General features: G+C 48.1%; 15 protein-coding genes across 15 annotated transcripts; 8 read left to right on the top strand and 7 right to left on the bottom strand.

The window, feature by feature from the left end:
* Nucleotides 1-250: 250 nt before the first annotated feature.
* On the top strand, nucleotides 251-3,085 carry Bathy12g03410 (predicted protein; the record flags this gene model as incomplete). The annotated part of the gene is made up of 1 exon (XM_007509798.1): nucleotides 251-3,085. One exon carries the CDS (start codon nucleotides 251-253, stop codon nucleotides 3,083-3,085), a length of 2,835 nt encoding a protein of 944 aa, XP_007509860.1.
* Nucleotides 3,086-3,248: 163 nt separating this feature from the next.
* Nucleotides 3,249-6,869, bottom strand: Bathy12g03400 (cell division control protein 54; the record flags this gene model as incomplete). The annotated part of the gene is made up of 1 exon (XM_007509760.1): nucleotides 3,249-6,869. The coding sequence occupies one exon, from the start codon at nucleotides 6,867-6,869 to the stop codon at nucleotides 3,249-3,251; it is 3,621 nt and encodes a 1,206-aa protein (XP_007509822.1).
* A 656-nt stretch (nucleotides 6,870-7,525) lies between these two features.
* Bathy12g03390 (50S ribosomal protein L11) lies at nucleotides 7,526-8,086 on the top strand (the record flags this gene model as incomplete). The annotated part of the gene is made up of 2 exons (XM_007509720.1): nucleotides 7,526-7,618; nucleotides 7,751-8,086. The coding sequence occupies 2 exons, from the start codon at nucleotides 7,526-7,528 to the stop codon at nucleotides 8,084-8,086; spliced, it is 429 nt and encodes a 142-aa protein (XP_007509782.1).
* A 285-nt stretch (nucleotides 8,087-8,371) lies between these two features.
* On the bottom strand, nucleotides 8,372-8,680 carry Bathy12g03380 (50S ribosomal protein L33; the record flags this gene model as incomplete). Its single annotated transcript, XM_007509816.1, has 1 exon — nucleotides 8,372-8,680. One exon carries the CDS (start codon nucleotides 8,678-8,680, stop codon nucleotides 8,372-8,374), a length of 309 nt encoding a protein of 102 aa, XP_007509878.1.
* Nucleotides 8,681-9,044: 364 nt separating this feature from the next.
* Nucleotides 9,045-9,875, top strand: Bathy12g03370 (ATP:cob(I)alamin adenosyltransferase; the record flags this gene model as incomplete). The annotated part of the gene is made up of 1 exon (XM_007509751.1): nucleotides 9,045-9,875. One exon carries the CDS (start codon nucleotides 9,045-9,047, stop codon nucleotides 9,873-9,875), a length of 831 nt encoding a protein of 276 aa, XP_007509813.1.
* A 118-nt stretch (nucleotides 9,876-9,993) lies between these two features.
* Nucleotides 9,994-10,914, bottom strand: Bathy12g03360 (phosphoglycolate phosphatase; the record flags this gene model as incomplete). The annotated part of the gene is made up of 1 exon (XM_007509618.1): nucleotides 9,994-10,914. One exon carries the CDS (start codon nucleotides 10,912-10,914, stop codon nucleotides 9,994-9,996), a length of 921 nt encoding a protein of 306 aa, XP_007509680.1.
* A 182-nt stretch (nucleotides 10,915-11,096) lies between these two features.
* Bathy12g03350 (unknown protein) lies at nucleotides 11,097-12,935 on the bottom strand (the record flags this gene model as incomplete). The annotated part of the gene is made up of 1 exon (XM_007509694.1): nucleotides 11,097-12,935. The coding sequence occupies one exon, from the start codon at nucleotides 12,933-12,935 to the stop codon at nucleotides 11,097-11,099; it is 1,839 nt and encodes a 612-aa protein (XP_007509756.1).
* A 244-nt stretch (nucleotides 12,936-13,179) lies between these two features.
* On the bottom strand, nucleotides 13,180-15,189 carry Bathy12g03340 (CG4797; the record flags this gene model as incomplete). The annotated part of the gene is made up of 1 exon (XM_007509654.1): nucleotides 13,180-15,189. One exon carries the CDS (start codon nucleotides 15,187-15,189, stop codon nucleotides 13,180-13,182), a length of 2,010 nt encoding a protein of 669 aa, XP_007509716.1.
* Nucleotides 15,190-15,783: 594 nt separating this feature from the next.
* Nucleotides 15,784-17,853, top strand: Bathy12g03330 (predicted protein; the record flags this gene model as incomplete). The annotated part of the gene is made up of 1 exon (XM_007509738.1): nucleotides 15,784-17,853. One exon carries the CDS (start codon nucleotides 15,784-15,786, stop codon nucleotides 17,851-17,853), a length of 2,070 nt encoding a protein of 689 aa, XP_007509800.1.
* A 244-nt stretch (nucleotides 17,854-18,097) lies between these two features.
* Bathy12g03320 (unknown protein) lies at nucleotides 18,098-18,691 on the bottom strand (the record flags this gene model as incomplete). The annotated part of the gene is made up of 1 exon (XM_007509834.1): nucleotides 18,098-18,691. One exon carries the CDS (start codon nucleotides 18,689-18,691, stop codon nucleotides 18,098-18,100), a length of 594 nt encoding a protein of 197 aa, XP_007509896.1.
* A 323-nt stretch (nucleotides 18,692-19,014) lies between these two features.
* Nucleotides 19,015-19,858, top strand: Bathy12g03310 (co-chaperonin GroES; the record flags this gene model as incomplete). The annotated part of the gene is made up of 2 exons (XM_007509669.1): nucleotides 19,015-19,249; nucleotides 19,386-19,858. The coding sequence occupies 2 exons, from the start codon at nucleotides 19,015-19,017 to the stop codon at nucleotides 19,856-19,858; spliced, it is 708 nt and encodes a 235-aa protein (XP_007509731.1).
* A 422-nt stretch (nucleotides 19,859-20,280) lies between these two features.
* On the top strand, nucleotides 20,281-21,613 carry Bathy12g03300 (the record flags this gene model as incomplete). The annotated part of the gene is made up of 3 exons (XM_007509896.1): nucleotides 20,281-20,349; nucleotides 20,450-20,585; nucleotides 20,943-21,613. 3 exons carry the CDS (start codon nucleotides 20,281-20,283, stop codon nucleotides 21,611-21,613), a joined length of 876 nt encoding a protein of 291 aa, XP_007509958.1.
* A 90-nt stretch (nucleotides 21,614-21,703) lies between these two features.
* Nucleotides 21,704-21,886, top strand: Bathy12g03290 (unknown protein; the record flags this gene model as incomplete). Its single annotated transcript, XM_007509960.1, has 1 exon — nucleotides 21,704-21,886. One exon carries the CDS (start codon nucleotides 21,704-21,706, stop codon nucleotides 21,884-21,886), a length of 183 nt encoding a protein of 60 aa, XP_007510022.1.
* A 257-nt stretch (nucleotides 21,887-22,143) lies between these two features.
* Nucleotides 22,144-23,370, top strand: Bathy12g03280 (predicted protein; the record flags this gene model as incomplete). Its single annotated transcript, XM_007509747.1, has 1 exon — nucleotides 22,144-23,370. One exon carries the CDS (start codon nucleotides 22,144-22,146, stop codon nucleotides 23,368-23,370), a length of 1,227 nt encoding a protein of 408 aa, XP_007509809.1.
* Nucleotides 23,371-24,010: 640 nt separating this feature from the next.
* Nucleotides 24,011-25,207, bottom strand: Bathy12g03270 (the record flags this gene model as incomplete). The annotated part of the gene is made up of 1 exon (XM_007509610.1): nucleotides 24,011-25,207. The coding sequence occupies one exon, from the start codon at nucleotides 25,205-25,207 to the stop codon at nucleotides 24,011-24,013; it is 1,197 nt and encodes a 398-aa protein (XP_007509672.1).
* Nucleotides 25,208-25,264: the final 57 nt, after the last annotated feature.

The following is a 25,264-nucleotide window of genomic DNA, read 5'->3' as shown; positions in this document are numbered from 1 at the left end:
GAAAGGAAAGCGGAAAGAGCAGTCACACGAGTGCGATAATTTTTTTTTTTGCTTGTTTGGATAACGACTTTTGCCTCTTCGGCACCACTTACGTCTCCCCATTCCTCCTCACAAAAGGAGAACTAGAAAAAAAGAAGTTTCGACAGACCTCACTCAACGCGCAGTAAGTCTTCCACGGCGTCTATTTTTCTGTATCTTTATAAAGTAAACGTAGCGTAGACAGTAACACACCTCATTTAAGGATATAAAAATGTTCGCTTCGACGACTTTATCGAGCGTTTCGTTTTCGCGTGCGAATGTGGGTGGGGCAACGACGTCGTCGGCTTCGAAAGGCAGAAAAGTGACAATGGTGATGCGCGCGAACGCGTCGATGTCTTCGACGCGAACGTCCATTCCAGGTAACTTTTCCGGATTACGATCCACGAATGCCATCGACATGACGAGCACGTTATCCAGAAACGGTAACTTTAAAGGCGTCACCTCGAGGCAACTTTCTACGAAAAGCGGTTCTTCTTCCTCGTCCTCGGGTAAGAAATTGGGAGCAGTCATCAAGGGCCCACGAGCGATGTTTGAACGCTTTACGGAAAAAGCGATCAAGGTCGTCATGTTAGCGCAAGAAGAAGCGAGAAGGTTAGGTCACAACTTTGTCGGTACGGAGCAAATTATGTTGGGTTTAATCGGCGAAGGTACCGGTATTGCCGCGAAGGTTTTAAAGTCCATGGGGATATCGTTGAAAGAAGCGAGAGTGGAGGTGGAGAAGATCATCGGTAGAGGTTCGGGTTTTGTAGCGGTTGAAATTCCGTTTACGCCGCGAGCGAAACGCGTTTTAGAACTCGCTTTAGAAGAAGCGAGACAACTCGGCCACAATTACATCGGCACGGAACACTTATTGTTGGGTTTGTTGAGAGAAGGCGAAGGCGTCGCGGCGCGCGTTTTGGAAAACTTGGACGCGGATCCAGCCAAGATTCGATCTCAAGTCATCCGAATGGTTGGTGAGTCCCAAGAAGCGGTCGGCGCTGGCGCTGGCGCGACTGGCGGTGCCGCCAGTGGTTCCAAGACGCCTACGCTCGAGGAGTTTGGTTCGGATTTGACGAAACAAGCCGAAGAGGCCAAGTTGGACCCTTGCGTCGGCAGAACGAATGAAATAAGGCGCGTCACGCAAATTCTCGGTAGAAGGACCAAAAACAACCCTTGCTTGGTTGGTGAACCCGGAGTTGGTAAATCCGCGATTGCTGAAGGTTTGGCCCAACAAATCGCGTCGGGAACCGTTCCGGAAACTTTGGAAGGGAAGAGAATGATGACTTTGGATATGGGTTTACTCGTTGCGGGTACCAAGTATCGCGGGGAATTCGAAGAACGTTTGAAGAAGCTCATGGACGAAGTCAAGCAAGACGACGCAATTATTCTTTTCATCGACGAAGTGCACACTTTGATCGGTGCAGGGGCGGCTGAAGGCGCAATAGACGCTGCGAACATCTTGAAACCGGCGTTGGCGAGAGGCGAGTTGCAGTGCATCGGCGCGACGACGATTGACGAATACCGAAAGCACATCGAAAAGGATCCGGCGCTGGAGAGACGTTTTCAACCAGTTCAAGTCCCAGAACCGACGGTGGATGAAACCATCGAAATCTTGAAAGGTTTGAGAGAGCGATACGAAGTTCACCACAAGTTGAAGTACACGGACGAAGCTTTGGAGTGCGCGGCGAAGTTTTCTTCGCAGTACATTTCTGATCGTTTCTTACCGGATAAGGCTATCGATTTAATCGATGAAGCCGGGTCGAGAGTTCGTTTGGAGCACACGTCTATTCCGGAAGAAGCCAAAGAGCTGGACAAAGAATTGAAGGCTTTGCAAAAAGAGAAAGACACCGCGATTCGAGGGCAAGACTTTGAAGCCGCCGGGAGCATCAGAGACAAGGAGGTTGAGTTGAAATCTCAAATTAAAGCCATCACGGAGAAGAAGCAAGAAGAAGCCAAGGCTGAAATTGAGTCTGGTAAAGAAACCGGTCCGACCGTGACCGAACAGGATATTGCGGACGTTGTCGCCGCGTGGACTGGTATTCCGGTCGATAAGGTTGCCTCGGACGAAGCGCAACGCTTGATGGGCATGGAAGAGAAGTTACACGAACGTTTGATTGGTCAGGAAGAAGCCATCGTGGCGTGCTCAAGAGCTATCCGAAGAGCGAGAACGGGGCTGAAGTCGCCGAATCGTCCAGTCGCCTCGTTCATCTTCGCCGGGCCGACTGGTGTTGGTAAATCCGAATTGGCCAAATCCTTGTCGCAGTTTTACTTTGGCAGCGAGGAAGCGATGGTCCGTTTGGATATGTCCGAATTTATGGAACGACACACGGTTTCCAAATTGATTGGTTCGCCACCAGGTTACGTCGGCTACTCCGAAGGTGGTCAATTGACCGAAGCTGTCAGAAGACGTCCGTATACCTTGGTGTTGTTTGATGAAATTGAAAAAGCTCACCCGGATGTCTTCAACATGATGTTGCAAATTTTGGAAGACGGTCGATTAACCGATTCCAAGGGCAGAGTCATTGACTTCAAAAACACTTTGATCATCATGACCTCGAACGTTGGCGCCCAGCAAATTGAAAAAGGTGGCGGCGGTTTGGGTTTCCAATTGGACGACAACGTCGAAGACCAATCGTACCAAAGAATCAAATCCTTGGTTCAAGACGAACTCAAGAACTACTTCAGACCGGAATTTCTTAACCGCTTGGATGAAATCATCATCTTCCGTCAATTGAACAAGCAAGAAGTCCGTGAAATTGCGATGATCATGTTGAACAACGTGTTCAAGCGATTGAAGGAGAAGGAAATTACTTTGGACGTCACGGACAGATTCAAGGACAAGGTTGTCGACGAAGGCTTCTCGCCGGCGTTTGGTGCTCGTCCGTTGAGAAGAGCCATCATGAGATTGTTGGAAGACAACCTCGCGGAGAAGATGTTGAGTGGCGACATCGCCGAAGGCACGAGTGCTATCATGGATGTGAACGCTGAGGGTGAAATCATCGTCATGACTGGCGACGGTAAGGAATTATCCACCACCGCCTACACCGGCTCCTCTGGTATGGGATAATCGCTCGTACTCGCTTTATGAAAGTGCTTTCGATTCGAAAGAAGCGAAATTAGGCGAAAGAGAGGGAGCGACCAACCAACAAGAGACACTATTAAAACTTAGAGTGAAATAAAACACACACACACACACACACATAATCTACTAATAATAATATATCTGATAATTAAATAAGTTGCACTAAATCGCCCTTCACGATAGCTCTGTCTTGTTCTGCCAGGAGCAACGCCGAGTCTCGGACTTCTTGCACGGAAATCTCGATGGATGCATTTCTTTCCTTCAATTTCAATACGATTTCACTCAATCGAGCTTTTCTTCCTTGCATGCCTTGTAAAATATCATCCACCCCTTCGGCAATATCTGAACGCTGTTTCCTGTCCGCCGCGGAATGACCAGTCAAGATCTTATCCATGTCGATCAAACCCGTTCTCGGATCGATTGCCGCGCTTTGCATTGCCACGCGCATCAAACGCAGCGCCTCCGTAGAGTCTTGTTTGTCTACGGTTTTCGACAATCTAATTCTCGCCAGAGCCTCAGAAATACGTACTAAAGATTCCAATTGTCGTGGCGTCGCAGTGACGACTTTCCTCCCTCCGGCTGATCCCAATTGTCGCATCTTGACGTACCCATCGACGAGCTCTTCGCCGGCTTCTTCGCCGAGCACGGGATGACACACTTGCTTCGCGTACGAGATGTAATCTGTCAATAACTCCGCCGAAACAGTCGCTTTCGCTCTCTTCGGCGGATCTTTATAATGCAAAGAGACTAAATGTCTCGCCAATCGTCGATCCGTTTCTGGGTTTGGCTGATCGAGAACTAAGTAAAGCAAATCGAATCTCGACAACAACGTCGGCGGTAAGTGTAAGTTATCGACGATGCTCATGTTTGGATTATATCTACTTCCGACAGGGTTCGCGGACGCCAAAACAGATGTTCGCGCATTCAATACGGCAATGATCCCTGCTTTGGCGATTGACACCGTTTGTTGCTCCATGACTTCGTGCAACATCGATCGCGCGCCGTCGCCCATTTTATCAAACTCGTCGATGCAACACACGCCTCGATCGGATAAGACTAAAGCGCCAGATTCTAACACCATGTCTTTCGTTTCCGGATCTCTCGACACGTATGCGGTCAGACCAACCGCAGAAGAACCAGAACCAGAAGTATACATGCCTCGTGGCGCGACTCTGTGTACGTACGTCAACAACTGCGATTTCGCCACGCCAGGATCCCCGACGAGTAAAATGTTGATATCGCCTCGCACTTTATTCGCCGATGCGCCTTTAAACGTCTTGTTCGTCGCGCCAAAGAGTTGACACAAAATACCTTTTTTGATATCTTCGAGTTCCCAAATAGACGGCGCGACTGATTTTGCCAATCGCTCGTAAATATCTGAATGTCTCGAGAGCTCTTCGATTTCTCGAATCCGCTCGGGCGAAAACTCGAGTTCGGTGTCGCCGCGAGGCGAAATGTTCGAGGCCATCGTTTCCGTGTTTGTCGCATCGTTTTCTTCTTGTTGTTGTTGAGCGCCCATGTTCAGATCGTCCTCCATGTCACCACTACCAGTCTTCATGTACTCTGCATCTTTCATATCTTCGTTATCGTCCTTCTTCGCCGTGTTTCGAAGTTTGCCTTTCGTATCTTTGCGAATGTGAATGATATCCAGATACGTTTTATAAATCGATCGAATAGCTCGTTGGTTCGGCGCGACTCGAATAGGTACCGCTCGATACACCCCCGTCACTTCAACTCTGTCACCTGGTTTCGCCTCGTCTACTAAGGAATCGAACACGCACATGCTCACCGTGTTCGGCGTCGCACCTTCCGGAATCACGTCTGGCGTCTCTTGCATTTTCACCTGTTGCTTGTTTGCAAAGTAACATCGGTTGTGAATGAGCGTCATCGTACCTTGATTGCGGCACTCTAAACATTTCAAAGGCGGTTCATTGACGCGACCGCGGTTGACAACGACAATTTCCGGAGAAGCGCCGCAAGTTAAACATTTGAAGTACGCGCCTTTTAATTCTGGGATGACGGCTGAACATCGAGTAACCATGCCTTTGACCGCGACCATTTTATCGATATCGGACGGATTTAAATCTCTCATCGCGTGCTTTTCGAGCAAGTTGAACGGTCTGACTTCTAAACTCGGTAAGATTTGTTTTCTGAAATTCTCTTTCTCGTCGTCCGGAAGCACTTGATCCTCGTAAATCTTATTCGCTACGGTGTCAAACAACGGAATCAATTCTTGCGGATACGCAACGAGCCTTTCATACAACCAGGGGTCGTAACTCTCCAAGTGCGCACAATCAATGTCCAAGTTTATGATATCTTTCTCGTGACATAAACGCATGACTTTAATGTAAAAGGAATCCGCGAGCAAGTCATCGTCATCCTCTTCGTCTTGGCTTTGTGTTTGCGTCGGGAGAAGAAGACGTTGACTGTCGTCGAGATCTTCCCCCGCGTTCGCATCCGTATCTTTTTCGTTGTTGTTGTTGTTGTTATTATCAGTGTCCATGGCGCCTTCGTTTCTCTTCTCCGCGCTTCCGTTCGTACCGTCATCTTTTTCACCATCGCCCGCGTTATTTCTCTCTCCTCCCTCGTCGTCTTCGTCGTCTCCTTCGCCTTCCTTTACCTGCTTATCTTTCTTCGTCAAGATGAAATTCTCCAAGAAACGACGAAATCGGTTTTGCACGTCATCGACGCTAATCGCTGTTCCCCAAATAAACGTTTGCCTGTCCTGCTCTCTTTGCAAATCTTCTGCTGCGTTTTGATCTGGATCTCTTACCGCGCGAGCTTTAGCGTCTTGAATCTCCTCTTCAGTGAGTCCCATGAACGGTCTCGGATTGAGCGACGCGAACGCGTTGTTATTATTATTCGCTGGATCCATCGAGGCCCCCGGTCTCGCCCCAGAAGCGGGCGTGAATCGAGGTTGCGCGCCGTGTAAACCCGTATCGTGCCTACCTTGCGACGCCGGCGGATTCGCATTCACAAACGGACTCGGACTCGCGAAGCCCATATTTCTGGGCGTTTGTCTCGGCGTAGGCGAAAAGAGCGAAGCGTTGATCGAATCTCTTCCTTGCGTGCCCGGTTGTTGTTGTTGTTGCGTCGACGAGGGAAATCTTGGCGTTCGCTGAACCGTCGACGGCGGAGGCTGCCTTTGTTGCGTATTAGGAGGATTCTGTTGTTGTTGCTGTTGTTGTTGCTGCTGCTGCTCTTGAGGTGGCCTCTGCGGCGGTGGTGAAAACATGCTCTCGTCGATGCCACCGCCTTGCGTCGGCGCCAAAGTTTCTTCCTCTTCGGTCTCTACGACGGGCGCGGCGGCGGCGGCGGCATCATCATCATCACCATCTTCCTCTTCTTCCGCTAACGCCTCTCCCTCTGTCTCCATAACTTCCGTTTCCTCCTCTTTTTCCGTCGTCTTTTTCTTCTTGCTCGGCGTCACGCTCGGACTTCTCCCTCCTCGTTTCTTCTTTGTTGGAGTCGTTTTTGCCGCAGCAGCAGGACTCTTCTTCTTCTGTGAAGGCGAAACACCACCAATTTTCTTCTTCTTCTTGTTTGGCGTCGTCGTCGTCGTCTTTTTCTCCTTCACCGGCGTCGCGCTCGCGCTTCTCGTCGTCGCGCTTCTCGTTCTTCTCGAAGGACTCTCTTTCGCGACGTCGTCGAACAACTCGTCCGCTTTAGATGTTTTCTTTTTCGACGATGATTTTGGAGCGTTGTTGTTTTGTTGCGTTGATTTTTGTGGCGTCGTTTGTCGAGACGAACGACGCGTTGGCGTTGCCATTATTTACGCGCTCTTTTCTCTCTCTCTCTCTCTCTCTCTCTCTATGAAAATGCTCTCGTTGAAAAGTGAGTGTTCGTGATGAGAGTGGTGCGTATATATTTACCGCGTATAAAGTACGCGCACGCAACGACGACTAAAAACCAGACCAACGAGACGACACTACTGAGGAGAAGTTTTTGAATTTTTTTTGAACCCAAAATTCACTTTTTCTCGATTGCTTTTCTCTCTCTTTTGACTCCTCAAATGCTTCCTCAAATTTTTCCTCTCTTTTTGCACAAGTTTTGTTTCACTTGGTTTGTGCCAACACTTTTGACTCACTTTTCTTGCTCGTGTCTGCAGTTATCCAAAAAAAACGCCGACGACGAGAAAGAACCGAGAGGTTTTTCTCCTCACACAAATTATAGAACACACACCCACATAGAAGAAGAAGAAGAAGAAGAGAAAAGATGGCATCTATTTCGGCCTCCTTCGTCTCCGTGGCGCCTCAAAAACGAGCAGTAAACCCCTCCAAAACGAAATGCACGAGTCAAACGTCGGTTTCCTCGCGCGCGTTTAGCCGAGGGACGAGCGCATCGTTTAGCGGCGAATCCGTGAGTTGCGCGAGATTGACACAAAAAATGAATGGTTCGAATAGAGGACAAAGAAGAGTGACGACGATGGCGGCGAAGGTTGCCGGGTATATTAAATTGGCCATTGAAGCCGGGAAGGCGAATCCGGCGCCGCCGATTGGTCCGGCTTTAGGTGCAAAGGTACGGTTTCCGAGCGCATGATTTTCTTTTTCCCTCCTCCTTCGGCTGCGCGGTGTAAATTTCTTCGTCTCTCAAAACCTGAAAAAGAAAAACTGACCAAAAACTTTATCCTCTGCTTTTACAACAAAATAGGGCGTGAACATCATGGCTTTTTGCAAAGAGTACAACGCGAGAACGTCGGACCAGCCGGGGATGATCATTCCAGTCGAAATTACCGTTTTTGAAGACAAATCGTTCACGTTCATCTTGAAAACGCCGCCGGCTTCGGTCTTGTTGAAGAAAGCCGCCGGCGTCGCGAAGGGCGCGGCGGACCCGCAAAAACAAAACGTCGGTTCCGTCACCTTGGCGCAATTGGAAGAGATTGCTAAGATTAAGTTACCGGATTTGAACTGCACGAAAGTTGAATCTGCGATGGAGGTTGTCAGAGGGACGGCGAACAACATGGGCATTAGCGTTGTCGAGGCGTAAACTTTGAGTTGATATGTACAAATTACTACTATTAGAAAGGTGTTTTGGAATACGATAATAAAACTAGCTTTATTAAATATACTTATTACTCTAATAAGAAAGAAAGAAAACAATCATGCCTTACGCGACGATTACTATTTACTCTGAACATATGTATATATATTTTCAACTTCTAAAGGATACATTTTTCTATATTAACCCGTCGAGCGAGATTCGAGCGAGTGGATAAACGCGCGCGTTCCTCCTCTCTCTTTCTTTCTCTCTCGAGCACTAAAAAAAGTTTGTTTACTTCTTCAACTCTCTGTGCAAAGTGTGCTTCTTCATGTACGGGTTATATTTCATCAATTCAATTCTTTGTGAGTTGTTTCTGCGGTTCTTTTGCGTGATGTATCGGCTCATCCCTTGCACGCCCGCTTCTCTTTGCTCCGTGCACTCCAACGTCACTTGCAATCGGACGTCTTTTTTCTTCGAGGCTGCCATGACTTGCAAAGCGCCTCGTTTGTTGCTGGATCCGGCAGACGACTTAGACGTGGACGTAAACGCAGACGTGCTGGAAACTCGGGAGGATAAAATAGACTGGGAAAGGGCGTTCATAGTATCTGTTGTTTAAGAAGAAGAAGAAGAAGAATGATGAAATCGGTGGTCAGTCTCTTTCCAAAACCTCAATAAGATCCTCAAAATGTGATTTCCGCGCTTTCAATACGCGGTTTCTCTCTCTCTCGCGCGAAACGAACGAACAAAAAATCGATTCCACAAAACGAACGCATAAATGCGATGTCGACGAAGCGAGCGCACCTTTTTGACTTTTAAAACTTCGCAACAAATATTATATATATAGTATGAATGTGCGTTAGACTCTACAAGAATTATGAGGTTTTGTTCGGCGGTTTTATCCTTTTTTTTTTTTTTGAGGAAAATTTTCCCACAATTTTTTGGTCTTGTCTTTGTTTGGAAAAAAATGGCCAACGCTACCAACGAAACGACTTTCTTAGTTGACGAACAAACAGGAGGAGGAGGAGGAGGAGGATTAGAGCAGCAAACAAAAATCGGTGAGGAAGAAGCGACGAAGAAGGACCACCACCAGAACGAACTCCAAATGGGAAAAGGAACCACTTTTAATAGCAGCGCAAACGATGCGAAGGATGAAATGACTAAATTCAAAGTGTATACGAAAACCGGCGACGACGGGACGTCGTCGTTGTATAACTTGGAGCGAAGGAAGAAATCGGACCTCACGTTTGAAGCTTTGGGGGATTGCGACGAGACGAACGTCGCGGTCGGGATCGCGAGAGTACACGCGCGCGATTTCTTTTTGTTTAATAATAATAATAATAACAACAGTGGTGCTACGACTTCAGCAGACATGAACTGTTTCGACGAGGATGTCTTACCACATTTGGAGATTATTCAGAGTCGATTGTTAGACGTCGGTTCGGCAGTCGCGACGCCGATGACGAGCGAGAAGACGAAAGATGGCATGAAGATGAGATGTCGGTTTGACGAATCGCACGTCGACGCGATCGAATCTTGGATAGACGCGTACGAGGAAGAGTTACCGGCGTTGACAAACTTTTTATGTCCAGGAGGTACGAAATTCGCGGCTTTTTTACACCAAGCGAGGGCGATATGCCGAAGGTGCGAGAGGAAAGTACAACCGATGGTGGAAAGTGGGGACGTGGAGAAATCGGTCGGGATGTACTTGAACAGGTTGTCGGATTATTTGTTCGTGGCGGCGAGAGTGGCGAATCATCGGGTAGGCGTGGAAGACGTGTCCTATAAGAAAGCGTAGTAGATTTTTTGAAGTAGATATCTCATAGAGTTCACCATATTGTAGAGACGCGCGCAAGCAGCAGTACTAGGTTCAAATACATACAGATTAATAATACACACATCATCAGATGTATCTTTTAGAGTTCAACGAGAGCCCCGCACATCGTAAAGAACTGTTCCAACTCCTCCCTCGTCTCGCAAACGATATCGAAATGTTCTTTGTTCGACGCATCGCTTAAATCGTGAGATCCCCAATTTACACCTATTGAGAACATGCACCCAGCCGCTTTCGCGGCTTTCCCATCGCTCGGCGCGTCTCCAACGTAAACCGCGGTGGATACGTCTACGTTCAGTTTCTCGCAAAGCTCTCGAATGCCTTCCGGTTCTGGTTTCGCTTTCGAAACATCGTCGGCGCCTAAACTCACTTCGAAAATAGAATCTAATTCGTTCACCGTGACGACCCTCCTCGCGTACTCTCCGCACGCATTCGATAACGCCGCGTGTCTCACCCCGCCCGTCTTCTTCGTTCTCTCGACGATTGTCCGAATACCGGTAAACAATCCAGCCGTCTCCGTCGTCACTAATCCTACGTAATATTCATCAAAACTCGCGCCTAACTTCTCCCCTAACTCTCTTTCGCCCTCGCTATCGCCACACGCGTGATAGGAAAACCTCTTCGGGGTCGTGTACTTGCTCCCACGTTCGTACTGTTCGAGCGATATCTCGGGCAACTCGTGCTTTTTGAGCACCGTGTTCGTCGCTTCGAAAGCTAAGGTTGTGGTGTTTGCCAGAGTACCATCGACGTCCCAAACGATCAGAGATAGTTTTGAAGAGGAGGAGAAGGAAGAGGAAGGGGAAGAGGAATACACCCGCCCTTCTCGCGGGCTTTGTCCAGCGGAGGTGGCGTTTGTTGTCGTCGTTGCGCCCGTCGATGTTCTTCTTCTTCTTCGTTGTTTTTGATGATGATGATGATGATGAAGCGTTTCCCTTCTCGTAAACGATGAAGACGACGACGAAGGGACGACACCAAAGAGCGGATGACCAGAAGAACAGGGCATGCAATGCGCGAAAAGTGATGATACTGCCGATGTTGATCGCAGCATGCGTGTCTCCGCGCGTGCGCACACTCAGCACACCTCCAAAGCACGTAGATAATAAATAAAAGTGAAGAATTGAAAAGCAACAACGCGTTCAAGATACATTTCTTATATATATACACACAGAGCAATCTGCAATGATATCAATGCTTTCTGTTATCCTTCTTGTTCTTCTTGTTCTTATTCTTCTTGTTTTTTTCGTCGTCTGCCACCAACTCTGGATTGACGACAATCGGCGCGACGTGCTTGTCCCACAGATGTACGCTCTCTCGCGCCATGTCTTTCGCGCCTTTCTGTAACTCATCTACGATCACCGTCGGCTCTTCCATGGTTTTCTTGGCGATTCTTTCAACCTCTCGCGTGATGCCTTTCGTTTTCTCTTTGAGGAAGGACTCAGCCTTTTTAAACTTTTCAGTCGAGCGCACTTTGTCAGCTTCTTGTTTAGCCGCAGAGACGGTTTTCAACGTCGCTTCTTTCACGTGCGGGTAGTTTTCTCGAGCGAATTCGACCGTCTTCACGGTTGCAATTTTCGCAGTTGGAATGACGGTATCTCTCAACCACATTTCCGTGGATTCCAGGAGTTTTTGCGATTTGGTTTGGTTTCGTCTTTGTTCTTGTTGCTGTCGTTGTCGATGTTGGTGGTGCATGGATCTTCTTCCACTCGGCGCGCCAACAGAAGACGATGGACCACCGTACCCCCCGTTTGCGCTATTACCACTGCTACCGCTATATCGTCCGCTTCTGTAACGCTGTTGTTGTTGATGCTGCTCGTCGTCGTCGTCGTATTGGGCCGCCAATCGCTGTCGAAATTCCTTTCGGAATTTTTCACGGTTCAACGGAGGACCGTCTCGATCTACGAGCGTCGCTTGGAGTTCCGCGGCAGCGTACGCCGCAGCTTCTGCAGCCTCTGTAGCTTGGTCCGCCGCCGCGCGTGCGTCCGCCGCCAGCGATAACGCGCGCATCAAGCGCGGACTTCTTGTGTTTATGCTGTTGCTCTCGTGCGATTTGCCTCGCATCGGAGCTGGAATATCAAACGTCTCTTCTTGTTGTTGACGTTGTTGTTGTTGTACAGATGATGGAGGTGCAGGCTTTCGCGATTGATGTATTTGTTGTTGCTGCTGCTTCTCCGCGCGCTGTTGAATCTCTTCAATCTGTTGCAGTTCCTCCAACGCTTGTCGTTCCCTCGCTTCGATCTCGTCCTTTTCCTTCTTCTCGGTTTCCAAATCTACGTAGTGTCGCATCGCTTCGGCCATCAATTCTTCCGCCGACTGCTTTGGCGCTTTCGTGCTATTGCTATTGCTACTCGCTTTACTACTGTTATTATTATTGGTCGTCTCTGTACCGACGCTACTTTTCGTCGTCGTCGTCGTCGTCGTCGTCGCCACATCCATCGCCGCTTTCTTCCTCTTCGATTCTTCCTCCCTCTCTTTTCTCTCCACGTTCTCCGTCACTCGCCTTCTTTCCTCGTCTTGCTTCTGCCCGACGTACACGACGTTCTTTCCATCCGGTGGCTTCATCGCACTCGTCGGTAAATTCGCGTTCCGTCGCATCCGTTCGTTCTCCTCTTTCACCTTCTTCTCGCTTTCGATTCGAACGAACTTCGCGAGAAACGAGGCTACGATAGCCGCCACGCCCAGCGAGGCAAACGGCACGAACAAAGAACCAGAGAAGTTATCGTCGCTTCCGTTGCTCCCGCCATCACCATCATCACCTCCATCACCTCCCCCGTTCCCCCAGTTATCATCGGTTGGTGGTTTATTCCCTGGCGGTGGCGGCGGCGCGGCGTCTTCCATCGGCGCCACCGAGGCAGCCTTTGGCCTCAACAGAATTCTTCTTCTTTGGTCTCCTTTCTTCTTTACGAACGATCCTCGAGAAAAGGTGTCGTTCGAAGCACCACACCTTTTCACCACCTTTTCACGAGAAGGAGGAGGAGAAGACGAAGACGAAGACGAAATCGTCGAAAAATTCGTGCCGATCGTCATCGTCGCGATCATAATTTCGTCTCTTTTACGTACTGTTGTGTGTGTTATCACTTTTATTAATTCAAAGCGTGGTCCAAGAGAGAGGAATTTCTGATTCAATTTTGCCCCAATTTCCCCCTAATAAAAAGTAAAAAATTGAACGAGTGGTGGTGGTGTCGTTCTAACGCAACGTTTTTTATCGTTATAAATCACGTATTGACAAATCTTAGAGCTACTAAACGATAACACGAACATCGACCACCTTCTAATCTTCCTCCTCCTCTCCCGCCACGTCGGCCATCTCCTCGTCTCCTTTTTCTTTCTTCGTTTTCTTATACTCTTCCATCTCTCGTTCGTAGCGCTCTTTGTCCTTCTTGGCGAGCTCTTCGTATTTCACCTTTTCTTCGTCGGTGACGGATTTCCATCGAACGCCGAGTTCTTTGGCGACGTCCGTGATGGAAAAGTCCGGGTTTTCCTCTTTCACTTTCGCGCGCATTTCCGCGGAGAAGATCATGTACGTCGACAACGGTCGTTTCGGCGCGTTGGGGTCTTTTTCTTTCTTCTTCTTGGCGTGGGGAGAGCCCGAGTTTGTTTTCGCTTTCTTCTTCGCCGGTTTCTTCTTTTTGCCGCCGCCTCCGTCCGAGTCTGAATCCGAGTCGCTTTCTGAGGAGGATGAATCGGTCGGTTCGCCCCCGTCCGAGTCCGAGGCACCTTTGAAGTCTTCGTCTTCCTCGGAATCTTCGTCTTCGTCGGAACCTCTTTCGAGATCGGGACCCGCGTCGTCGATGCCGGCCATGTCGTCCTCGTCAATCAAGCGATCCGCCAAGGCGTTGGCGTCGACTTCACCCATGGGTAAGCCCTTCGCGGTTAAAAAGTTGACCAAATTTTGAAACTCTGTTCGGGAGATGCCGTGGAATTGGTAACTCAAACCTTTCTTCGTCGTCAACGTCAAATCGAACGTCTTACTCGCGCCGGCGCCGCCGCCGTGGCGTTCAAATTCACACTCGGAAACGTCCTCGTATCGAACCAAAATCGGCGGTTTCGGCAAATAAAAGAAGCCTCTCTCGAGTAAGTACAACAAACCGACGTCGGCTTTGTGCGAGACGCGAATGGCGGCACCGCCCGCTGGGGAGACGAACGTCCCTTGTCTCGTCAATTTCACGCCCGCCACCGCTTTCAAAACTCTCGCAAAAACCTCACCAGCCGCACCGGTGTACTCCTCCTCCACGGCCTTGAACCTCTCCTCCATTTCCCCGGTAATTTCGATATCGTCCGTCTCTTTATTCGGTTTCCTCGGCGCGACGGTGATGATATCGTCGTCGTTGAACACCGTCACGATGAACGAATAAAACGTTTGTCCTTTCCTAATCGGTGGATCCAAAGCTACCACCACGTGCGTCTGATGCGCGTTCGGTTTCGGCAACGCGTACACTCTCAACACGGACGTGTAATTAATCTTAAAATCTGCGGCAGAACCAGTCACTCGAACAAAGTTCGGATGCAACGCAAACGTAACCTTTCCTCTCGGCACGACCAAGTTGGCGTCCTCGAACGCACACACCGGCTCGCCCAGCGCCGGTCCAGTCGCCGCAATCGCATCAATCGCCGTCGCCAATCGTTGCACTGCCATATCATCCGCATCATCCACGTCCTCCCCTGCCCAAGTCTCCGCGGTTAACGGGACATAAAACGCCATCTCGACTAAAGCGTCTTTACTCTGTTTCTCGTTCTCCTTTCCTTGTTGCATCTCGACGATCAAATCGTTCTTCCCGATTGGGTTCACCCCGGCTATCGCGTTCGCGTTCACCTCGAACGAACACTTCTCGTTCACCTCGAATTTAAAATTGCTATTAGAGACGACGATGTCCCCCCAGTTTCGTCCGTTCGGTTGACACTCTCGTTGTCGCACGCGAACATTTTCAAACTGCGCGGCGACGAACTCTTTCAAAGGCTTCACGTCAGCGCCTCGGAAACCTTGCAAAACGATCGTTTTCGCGGAACCTTTGTCCGGTTTTACTCGCAACAAAACCTGAACGCCACCGGGGACTTGCGAGTAGTTGATCTCTTTGATATCCGTCGCCGGTGCGACTATCTTTTTACTCGCAGCAGCGCGAGATTGATCTTCTTTTTCTCCGTTTTCTTTTTTCGAATGTGATGATGATGTCGTCGTCGCAGTCCACGTGACACCGGTGGCATCCACGACGCACGCGCCGGGAACTTTCGGCCCGTTCGTGATTAAATCGATCGCAAGGTATTCCAATTTATTCTCCGTCATTTTGTTTCCCTCTCTCTCTCTCTCTAACTCTGCTTATTAAACTGCTGTGCTTTTGCGCTTCCTACTAACGAGACAAAAGTTTTCTGCTCTGTTTTGAAGCCCGTTTGGAGAAAAAAAATTTGAAAAAAGGAGACGAGAAAAAAATTTAGGGTGTTATACCCTACTCAAATTTCCCTTGCTTTCTCTCCCTCTCTTGATTTCTTTAAAAAATATCTTTCTCTTCGAGGGGAAAAAACGAGAGGTTTTTCAGACAAACGATTCCTTCCTTACAATTCCGCACAGAACATTTACACACACACAAACGCCCATCTGTCTCTTCTCCCGAGAAGATGGAGCAAACACTGCTCCTCGCTGGACGGCGACACGCATCTTTTCTCTGTTCCTCTTCTTCTCTGTCTCTGTCGAAGAAGTTAAAGAAGAACAGAGGTGGAGGTGGAGGTGCGCTTTTGAGTAGATTTATTTTTTTAACGACAATTTTTCCAAATCATCGGATCCTTTCTTTTCTCTCCTAAATCTCGCTCAAACTGTATTTCTCTCACGTCTTATAAACTATCAGGAGGAGACAGAGTATTAGGAGGAAAAAAATCACCAAAGATGTCGGTCAAGAACAAAGCAATCGCGGACCCGTCGTTCACCACCAGCAGCGAAGAGAATAATAATAATAATAATAATAATAATAACAAAGAAGCAACAACAGTCATCCCCACGCAAAAGCATTCCCAGGGGGTTTTACAGATGCGATCGTCCCAAACAGGAAGAGGAGGAAAAAAAAGAGGGCAAAAAGTGCCAAAAAGTGAAACCTCAAATCTAGAGCAACAGTTGGTGGAAATGAGTGACGAAAAAGCGAATCAGCGCGTTCGCGGAGGTATACAAAGCTGGGAATTCGCGACGGTACAGATGATCATGAAAATGGAAGGGCAGTGTCGAGTGACGTTTCAGTTCCCATCGGATTTTGATCGAGAGGTTGGACAGACGTTTAAAGTGTTTGGGAGGTTTAAAGTTATTTTGAGCGAGAAGTTTGTCGAAGAGGCCCCGACGGAAGTGACCGGGAACGTCATCGTGCACGATAAGAGTCCAGCGATGGAACAGTTTCGAAAGTTGGAACCAGGGGACGAGGTGAAGATTTCGTGCTTTCGAACGTCCGATTTGATGGATGGTCCCGAGTGCGATGACATTTACAATCACGTTTTGGAAGAGGAAGAGGAAGAAACGAACGAGGACATGAAAGGCGCGCAAAGTCTTTTTTTCCAGGACAACGACGTAGACGACGACGACTTGTTAAAGATCACGCTCGGGAGCGAAGGTAAAGCCAATCACGACGAAATTTTGGAAGCGCATCGACGAAACTTGGAACACGCGGCGTTGGAATCGCCTTCGGCGGTGACGACGGGTGAACAACAACAACAACAACAACGCTCGAGCGCGGGTAGCGAACAAGGGTACGTCTCCGAACAATCGTTTTTCGGCGATTCAACCATTCCGGATGCGACGCCGCAGTGTTTCGTGGAACACCCCGGGGTTATCTCGTGTTCGAAAAGGTTAGTTAAAGAGAACGACGACGGTTCGTTTGAGTTATGGATTAAAACGAAGGCATTTCAAGCGGTGGATTCCGATCCTTCCATTTACGAATCGGTTTCAAAGAGAGGCTTGATTGCCATCGGCGCGAAAGCGTTGGAGGAAGAAGCTAAGCAGTTCTCGGATAAGTGCAGAAACGAAGCCGTGGACGAAACGACCAGAGAGGCGAGCGAGTTTGCCAGAGAAAGAGAAAACATCCACGCGGGCATTACCAACATTTTGCAGCACGGCGATATCGTCAACTGCGTCTCGCTCGCGAAATTGAATTCTTTTGGACATCCGACATATAAATTGCGCTTGCGATGCCGAGATACCGGGAGAGAGATTGATTGCATGTTTAAACCGAAAATTGTCGGCGATGGCGACGGGTGGCACCAAGTCTTGATGGAACTCGTTGCGTATAAACTCAATCGCGTTTTAGGAATGGATTACGTCCCGCCGACGGCGTACAGAATGAATCGAAAAGGACCGGCGTGTTCGAAGAAAGATACCCAAATGGGGAGCAATCCAATCCAATGCGATTACAAAGAGTTTGACGAAGGGGCGTTTATCTATTGGGCGCAAGAATCACAAACGTTGAAAGAGGTCCATCCGGAACACTGGAAGACTTCGCAGAAGCAAGTCTTGTCGGACACGAGAGTCATGGACGTGTTACTCGGAAACTCCGATCGACACCACGGTCATTTTCTCTTTGCCGAACACTGGGTAGATGCGAATCCAATTCCAGAAGTGTTTAAAAACGAAATCAGCGACGACAACGGCGATCGACAACATAAGAACAATCACAACAACGCAGAAGACACGCGATCGAATCATTATCCAATTTTGATTGACCACGCGGCGGCGTTTAGAGACGGCGCCTGGGTCGACATGACTCACGAAAACGCGTTCCAAACCGGACCAACGTTATGCGTTTCCGCGAAGACGTACTTCCGGCTGCGATTACTGGACGCTCGAGCGATTGCGAAAGAGTTTGACGGTATTTTGACCACGTCCGAATGCCGCCGACTTTTATCCAGACGCAACGACTTGTTGCGGTATTTAGACAATCTCGTGGCCGAGAAAGGTTACGAAAATGTCATTCTGTAAATTACTATTAACATCCCTGAAATTACTTTACTATATTAATAATAATACGAAGATATATGAGAGATTGAGAAGACCGAGAGAGAGATTGAGAGAGTAGAAAATAAGTTCAACGTAATTGATTGACGATAACTACTGGACCAATCATCGTTATAAAATACAACCGTGTAAAAGATAAAACTGTTACATAACGAAACTACTAAGAAATATTATAAATACACCCCCCTCGATCGACGTCTTTCTCTTTTTAAAAGAAACCGCACCCTCTGCTCTTCGCCGGTTTCAACACCTTCCCGTCTCGCGGACCGTTCACTTCGTGCAATATATCCCTCTCCTCCTCCGTTAACTTCACCTCAATCTTCAACTCGCACGGTTTCACAAAGCTCTCCAAATACGCGATTCTCGTCTCGTACTCTTTGATCTCTTTCGCGAACATCGTCTCCGCTTCTTGCCTTTTCGTTTCCAACTCCTCCAACTTTTTCTGCGTCTCGTGCAACTGCACTTCCGTCTCCGTCAACATCGTTTGCATTCCACTCACCGCGGATTGCAAATACTCGTGCTTCTTCGCTTGAAACTGTTCCTCGGCTTCTTGCCTCAAAACCTCTTCTCTTTGCGCTTTCTCCTCCGCCACGTCGAGCATTTTCTTCATCCCAGATAACGCGGAGTGTAAATCTTCGGGAGATTCGAGCCCGTAATCGTGCGTTGAAATCAGAGACGCATTTTCAGAGTCTTGAATCAGTTGTTCTAACTTCTTATTCTCCAAGGCTAAGGCGTGCAGTTGCACGCGCACGCGAGCCAGCTCTTCTTTCTTCTCGCGGTAGGATTTTTTCGACGCGAACATCTTTACTCACTTACGTGTGTGTAGACAAATATATATAGTAGAGAGATATTTCTGTCTGTTTGTTTTGTTTTCTTCTCTTTTTTTTTGGTGTTGCATGCATGGTTGTCTTTTTGGTTTTTGTTGCGTCTCCCTCCCTCTTTCTGTTCTCCTTCTGCATAAATCTGCTTGAAAAAACCCATCGACTCTTTTTCTCACGAAGCGCCGCATTCTCTACTTTTTGCAGTCAAGAACGCGCGTAAACTCTCACTACTCATCGGCGTTCTTTTCTAAAATCATCTCTTTATTATAAAAGGACTATCATCATCAAAATGACATCAAATACCATGGCGTTTTCGTCGTCCTCGTCGTTGTTGTCCAAATCAAATGTAGTCAAAAAAAGAAGCCCCCTGAGAGGGAAAACCTGTATTGCGATGGCTGGGAAGCCGTTCGAAGTGCCGAAGAAATACACGAAAGTACAACCAATGGGAGGACGAGTTTTGATTAAAATCGCGGAGACGGAAAGAGAAACGAAAGGGGGCGTTTTGTTGACCGAAGGGAGTCAACAGAAACCAACGAGTGGTGCGTTGTCTTCGTCGTCGTACGATGGAAATTTTGTTTGTCTTCTCCTTATCTCGAAGAAGAAGAAGAAGGTTGCTTCCATTGAGAATACTAAGCGCTGACATTTTTTTTCTCTCTCTTTTGCTTCTTTATTCAGGTGACGTGGAAGCGATCGGCGACGACGTCCACGGCGTCAAACCGGGCCAAACCGTCTTGTACAACAAATTCGGCATCGGTGCGGACGATATGATTCTCAACAACGAGGAATTTACCATGCTTCGCGAACTCGACTTGATAGGCACGTTTCCGAGATCCAACGCGAGCGTAGACGACATTCCAAACTTGGAACCCTTAGGAGACCGCTTGATTTTGACGTTGAAAGACGCGGAAATGCAAACCAAAGGTGGAATTTTGTTAACCAGCGGAAGTCAAGAAAAGCCGGTGCAAGGCACGGTTTCCAAAGTCGGCCCGGGCGCCTGGGACGAGGAGAAGAAAGCGCTCAAGCCGATGAACGTGAAAGTCGGCCAGGAGGTTGTGTATTTCAAATACGCCGGGGATCAGATGCAAGACGGGGAGGGGAAGAAGTACGTCGTCTTGCACGAGTCCGACGTGTTAGCCGTCTTGGATTAATTATTATTAATAACAATCTTATACAGCCACCACACACGACGACATTTTTTTTAATACTACAACCTACTACTCACAACAACACCAACCTCTTCTCAAGCATCATCATCCGTTTTTTTTTTGTGTGTGAGAGACGTCCTTTCTCTCCTCTGCCCTCACAGCAGTCAAAAGGGGTTACTCTTTCTTTTTTTGAGTACCTTTTTTGGACTCACGTAAGTGCTTCGTCCTTACTCGCGAGCGAGTAAGCCCTTACGCACTTATCAAAAAAACAGACCATTCAAAGAAAAAAATTGAAGAAGAAGAGAAAATCTCTCTTCCGGCTGTCGTATCTTCTTCCTCTCTCATCATCTCATCCATTGAATTTTAAATGATCCTCATATAACGCACACGTTTTTCATCCACAACAAAAACACACAAACACAACAATGGCTGTCACTGTCAACGCACTCTTTAAGAAATCCGCTCCGGCTCCGGCCAAGACGGTCAAGAAAACCGTACGTGATGTTGATTGCTTTTTTCTTTTGTTTTACGAGAGTAAATTTTTATTCATTCACTCACCCGCTCTCCCATCATCAATCTTTTTTTTACAAACAGGCCCCGGCGAAGAAGGCGGTCCCGGCGAAGAAGCCAACTCCGGCGAAGAAAGCACCGGTGACGGTCAAGAAGACGGTCAAGAAGGCCGCTCCGGTCAAGACGACGGTGAAAACCGCGGACTTGTCCAAGTGGTACGGTAAGTATTAAAACTCGTAGTACTAATAATACGTCTTTCCCGAAGTCCTCTTTACACACCTGTGGTGGAAAAGAGAAAGAGATAGAAAAGGAAACAAGTCGCGCCTTGTGGCCGAACTCGATCTTTTTTTTTTGGTTGGATTTTGGTATCGCTTTGGGTCTTGTTTTTCACCCCACGAAAAAAAGAGGAGAAAAATTTTCAATCCTCTTAAGAAGAAGAACGCGCGAAAACGACGGAAAAGAAGAAGCTTTGAGGGCGGCGGCGTTTCTGCTGTGCGTTTTAAACATCAATGTACTGACCGACGGACAATTTCACTCTTCTTCTTCTTCTCTTTTACTACCCAACAAAACTTTTCAGGCCCGCAACGTAAGTTGTACCTCCCGTCTGGTCTCTTGACGACGGCGGACATCCCGTCCTACCTCGACGGTAAGTTGGCCGGTGATTACGGGTTTGACCCGCTCGGTTTGGGCGCGGACGGTGCCATCAAGCAATATCGCGTCGCGGAAGTCATCCACGCCAGATGGGCTATGTTGGCCGTCCCGGGTATCGTCATTCCGGAAGCGCTCAACATCGCCGGCGGCGACTGGAGAGAGACCGGTAAGGTGTTTTTGGAAGGTTCCACTGGCAGATTCGGCCCGGCCGAATTGTGGTTGGGCATCGCCGTCGCTCCGTTGATTGTCTTGATGGGCGGCGCGGAAAAGTTCCGATCCGACCCGGCCTCTGCGCCGTCTGGATTTGTCCCGTTCAAGGGCTCGTTCACCGGCAAGGACTTTGCCAAGTTGGACCCGATCAACCCGGGCGGACCGTTGGACTTTTACAACGTCGCGGCCACCCCGCAAGATTTGGAAATCTTGAAGGTTAAGGAGATTAAGAACGGCCGATTGGCGATGATCGCCATGTTGGGTGTCTTCGTCCAAGGTGCGACGACTGGCGAAGGGCCAGCGGCGAACTGGGGTAAGCACGTCGCCGATCCGTTTGGCTACAACTTTGTCACCTTGAACGCCGTCGACCGTACTCCGGTGCTCTAAATTTTCTTTATTATTATTGATTGGTATACATAAAACAGAAGCAATATATATATAAAGTAGTAATAAAAAAGGAAGATTTAAAAAGAGAGAATGGAGGAGGAAGAAGTGATGTTTGGAAGAATCGCGAGTGTTTGCGCTACGCGACGAGACCAGACATCTAACGTGTTTGACGAAGAAAGAGAGAGAGAAGTCAATCGAATATTTTGCGCGGGGGAGTGTTATCAATATCTAGCCGAGAGAGATAAAATGCAAGTGCAGACCGTCGTTTTGTAATACTTACTGTATGTGCGACGTGTTTGTGCTCTTTCTTCTGTAGTCGTATATTTCGCCTCTCGCCACATCCAGTGATGAAAATCCGTTCGTTATCCAAAGTTGTTTGCTTCATAAATTGCGAATAGTATTACTCTCTTTATTACGTCAACATGTTCGCAACGACATCAACATCATCATCATTAACAACAACAGAAACGATACTATCGTTATCGTTATCCAATCGTCGACGATTGCGCAGTAATCATCATCCTTCGATGATGGCGAAGAGTTCGTCGCAAAATCATCATCGTCTCAAAAGAGAGGAGAGAAACACTTTACGCCGGAAGGACGACGAAAAGATGATGATTTCAGAAGGACGACGACAAAGACGAGCGAAGCTCCAGACAACTCGCGCGAATGGAGAAGACGAGACTATATTTCTCGATGGCCCGTCCGCGCCGGAGAAGAAATTGGTTTTAGCTACAAATTCCGTTCGTTTGAAGAGCGTTTTGAAGCTCCTCTGTGTCCTTTTAGTCTGCGGATGGTCCATGCGTTACGCGCACGATCCATCTACATCTTCTTTAACTTTGTTGAAAAGAGCGTCTGGGAGCGTTACACTAGGTTTTCTGTTGGCTTCGATCGGGTATAAAAAGAAATCTTTGGATTTGTCCGGGGCGGTCTCGGCGTCCTTGGTCGGCGTTTTGACTATCTTTTCCGGCGTTCGATATGGGTTGACGTTGGCGTTTTTCTTTTTCAGCGGGTCAGCGGTGACGAAGGTACAAAGCGAGGTGAAAAAACAGGTCGACGAGCACTTTAAAGAAGGTGGAGGGTTAAGAGATTTCGTGCAAGTGATGGCGAACGGGTTAGTGCCGATGATGTTGGCCGCGGCGAGTTTATATTCTTTAGGCGGTTTGAGTTTCATCGCGAACACGACCGGCGCGGGAGCGTTTGCGGAGGCGATCATTAGTAGCGGTGGTAGCAATAGTAGCATGAGTAACGCGACAACAAAAGTAGCGTCGACGTTAGCGGTAGCCTTTTTGAGCTACTTCTCGTGTTGTGGCGGCGATACGTTCGCCTCGGAGTTGGGCGTCCTCTCTAAATCGAAACCGAGATTGATAACCACCTTCTGTCGCAAAGAAGTCGAACCGGGGACCAACGGAGGCGTATCCTTACTCGGCGTCGTTGCCAGTATTTTCGGCGGTCTCGTCGCTGCCTCGGGCTGGGCTTTAGGCGCGTACATCACTTCCGGCGTAAGAACTGAAATCCTTTACGCATTAATCATCGGTGCTTTTGGCGGTTTCTTCGGTTCCTTCGTCGACTCCGTCCTCGGCGCGACGGTTCAATACAGCGGCTATTGCCGCGAGCGTAAAAAAGTTGTCAGCAAACCCGGACCGACGGTGACGAAAATTTCCGGTTTGGAAATTTTAAGCAACTCTGGTGTGAACGTCCTGTCCGCGTCCTTCATCGCCGTCGCGTTTGGTGCTTTGTATTATTATCGTATTTGATTGATGTTATCGTCGAATAACATGTGCTGCAGTAGTAAGCTCTTTAGTCAATTTTCAACGCGAACGAAACGCCACAATACAAACATGTCGTCGTCGTCTGAGCTAAAGTCCTCCTTATCCACGATAACCATTAACTCCCACCCGACCACGTTCGTGTGCACGCTCTTCAGCGACCGAATCTTGCTCGTCATCACGCAATTAAAAACGTTCGGTAGCATGTTTACCGTCGGGGAATCCGTCGCCGACGGTGTTTTTTCTTCCTCGTCGAATCAAATAACCGCCAAGTGCGTTCTCGGACATAAGGAGGACTCCGGGTTATCGGAAACCGTGTGCGCGAGAATTAATGAGTTGTTGAGAGAAAAAGTGTGTTTTACAGAACAGAAGATGGTGGTTTTACCGCCTTTGTTCGTGACTTTAGGGGTGAGGAAAGACGTACAGATGGAGGAGTTAAGACAAATCGTCCAAGAAGCGGTAGAATGCGTGTTGAAGACGATGAATGAATAACGATGCACAAATACGAAATTTAAGAGGGGTAAGAGTAAATAGTAGATAGTAGTAGCGAGTAGACGCAGAGAGAGTTGTAATATTATTAGTTAGATAGTCATCGATAGTATCAAGTTACTTCTTATACACGTTGCTGCTAAAGTTCTTCTTTCGGAGGAAACGTATTCTCTGGCATCTCTTCCACCTCTGGTTCTTCTTCTTCTTCTTCTTCTCCGTTCCCGAACATGGCTTCTTTCGCTTTCTCCATGTTCTTCTTCTCTCTCTCTTCCTTCATCTTCTCGTCGCGCCACTTGCGAAGGTTTTCGCTCCCTTTGACCGTTTCGTTTTTACCGTCGTGTTGAATCAAAATGTCGATATCGTCGTCGCCTCTCTTCACGTTCATCTTATCTGCCGTGACTTTCCCGTCGAACTGTATTCCATTTTCTTTCGCCTCTCGTTCCATCTCCTCCAAGAGCTGTTCTTTTTTCTTTTCTCTCTTTTCGAACAAATCTTCGTTTGGGTTCGCGCCGGCTTCTTTCAAAACGTCCACCATGTCCTTTCTCCCGGTCATCTGCGCTAACTTAATCGCACTCAGCCCTAAATCCATCATCGCTGTCTTCTGAACGTACGTCACTATCGCCCCAGCTTCGACTAAAACTTTCACACTCTCTAAATTTTTCGACATGACCGCTCTCATCAAGGCCGAGTACCCGATCGAATCGATTTCGTTCGGATTGGCGCCGTAATCGAGCAACAAATCAATCATCTTCGCTCTGCCTAAATGTGCCGCTTTCATGATTGGCGTAAAATCTTTCGTCTGCCCGATCCTTTTACACGCTTCTTTCAAGTTTGGTTTCCATTTGAGAAGGTCTTCGAGTTCGTCGAAATCGTCGTCGTCGATCGCTTCGTGGAGCGACCCGGCGGGTGATTCGCCTTCGCGTATTTTCTTCTCTTCCTCTTTTCGTTTCTCTTCTTTCATTTTCTTCTCTTCTTTACGTTCGAGTTTTTTTAATCGTTTCTTCTCACGTCGCTCTTGTTTCCGTCTCTCTTTTGCGTTCATTCTTTCGTCGTCCTCGCCATCTTCGTTCAAATCATCCTCGTTGTTGTTCTTAGTAGTAGTACTTTTACTCGAGGACACTTCTTCGGGAAATCGATCGAATTGCGTTTCGATTCTTTCCCCCAACTCCGCGGAATTCGAATCATCTTTTTTAGTGTTGAAGAACGACCACGCGTGCGCTTCTCGAACGAATACGAACGGAAAGGAGAGAAGAAGAACAGAACAAACGAGTTTAAGAAGAACGCTTCGACGAGCTCTTCTTCTTTGTCTTTGTCTTCTTTCGCGTATAATACGCATGTTTGATGATGATGAACGAAAGAATTAAAACTGAGGATTTGGTCTTGTGTGTTGTAT

The sequence above is a fragment of the Bathycoccus prasinos genome (assembly GCF_002220235.1).
Source record: "Bathycoccus prasinos genomic : Chromosome_12".
Lineage (NCBI taxonomy): Eukaryota > Viridiplantae > Chlorophyta > Mamiellophyceae > Mamiellales > Bathycoccaceae > Bathycoccus > Bathycoccus prasinos.
This window is presented reverse-complemented; position numbering and strand designations above follow the sequence as displayed.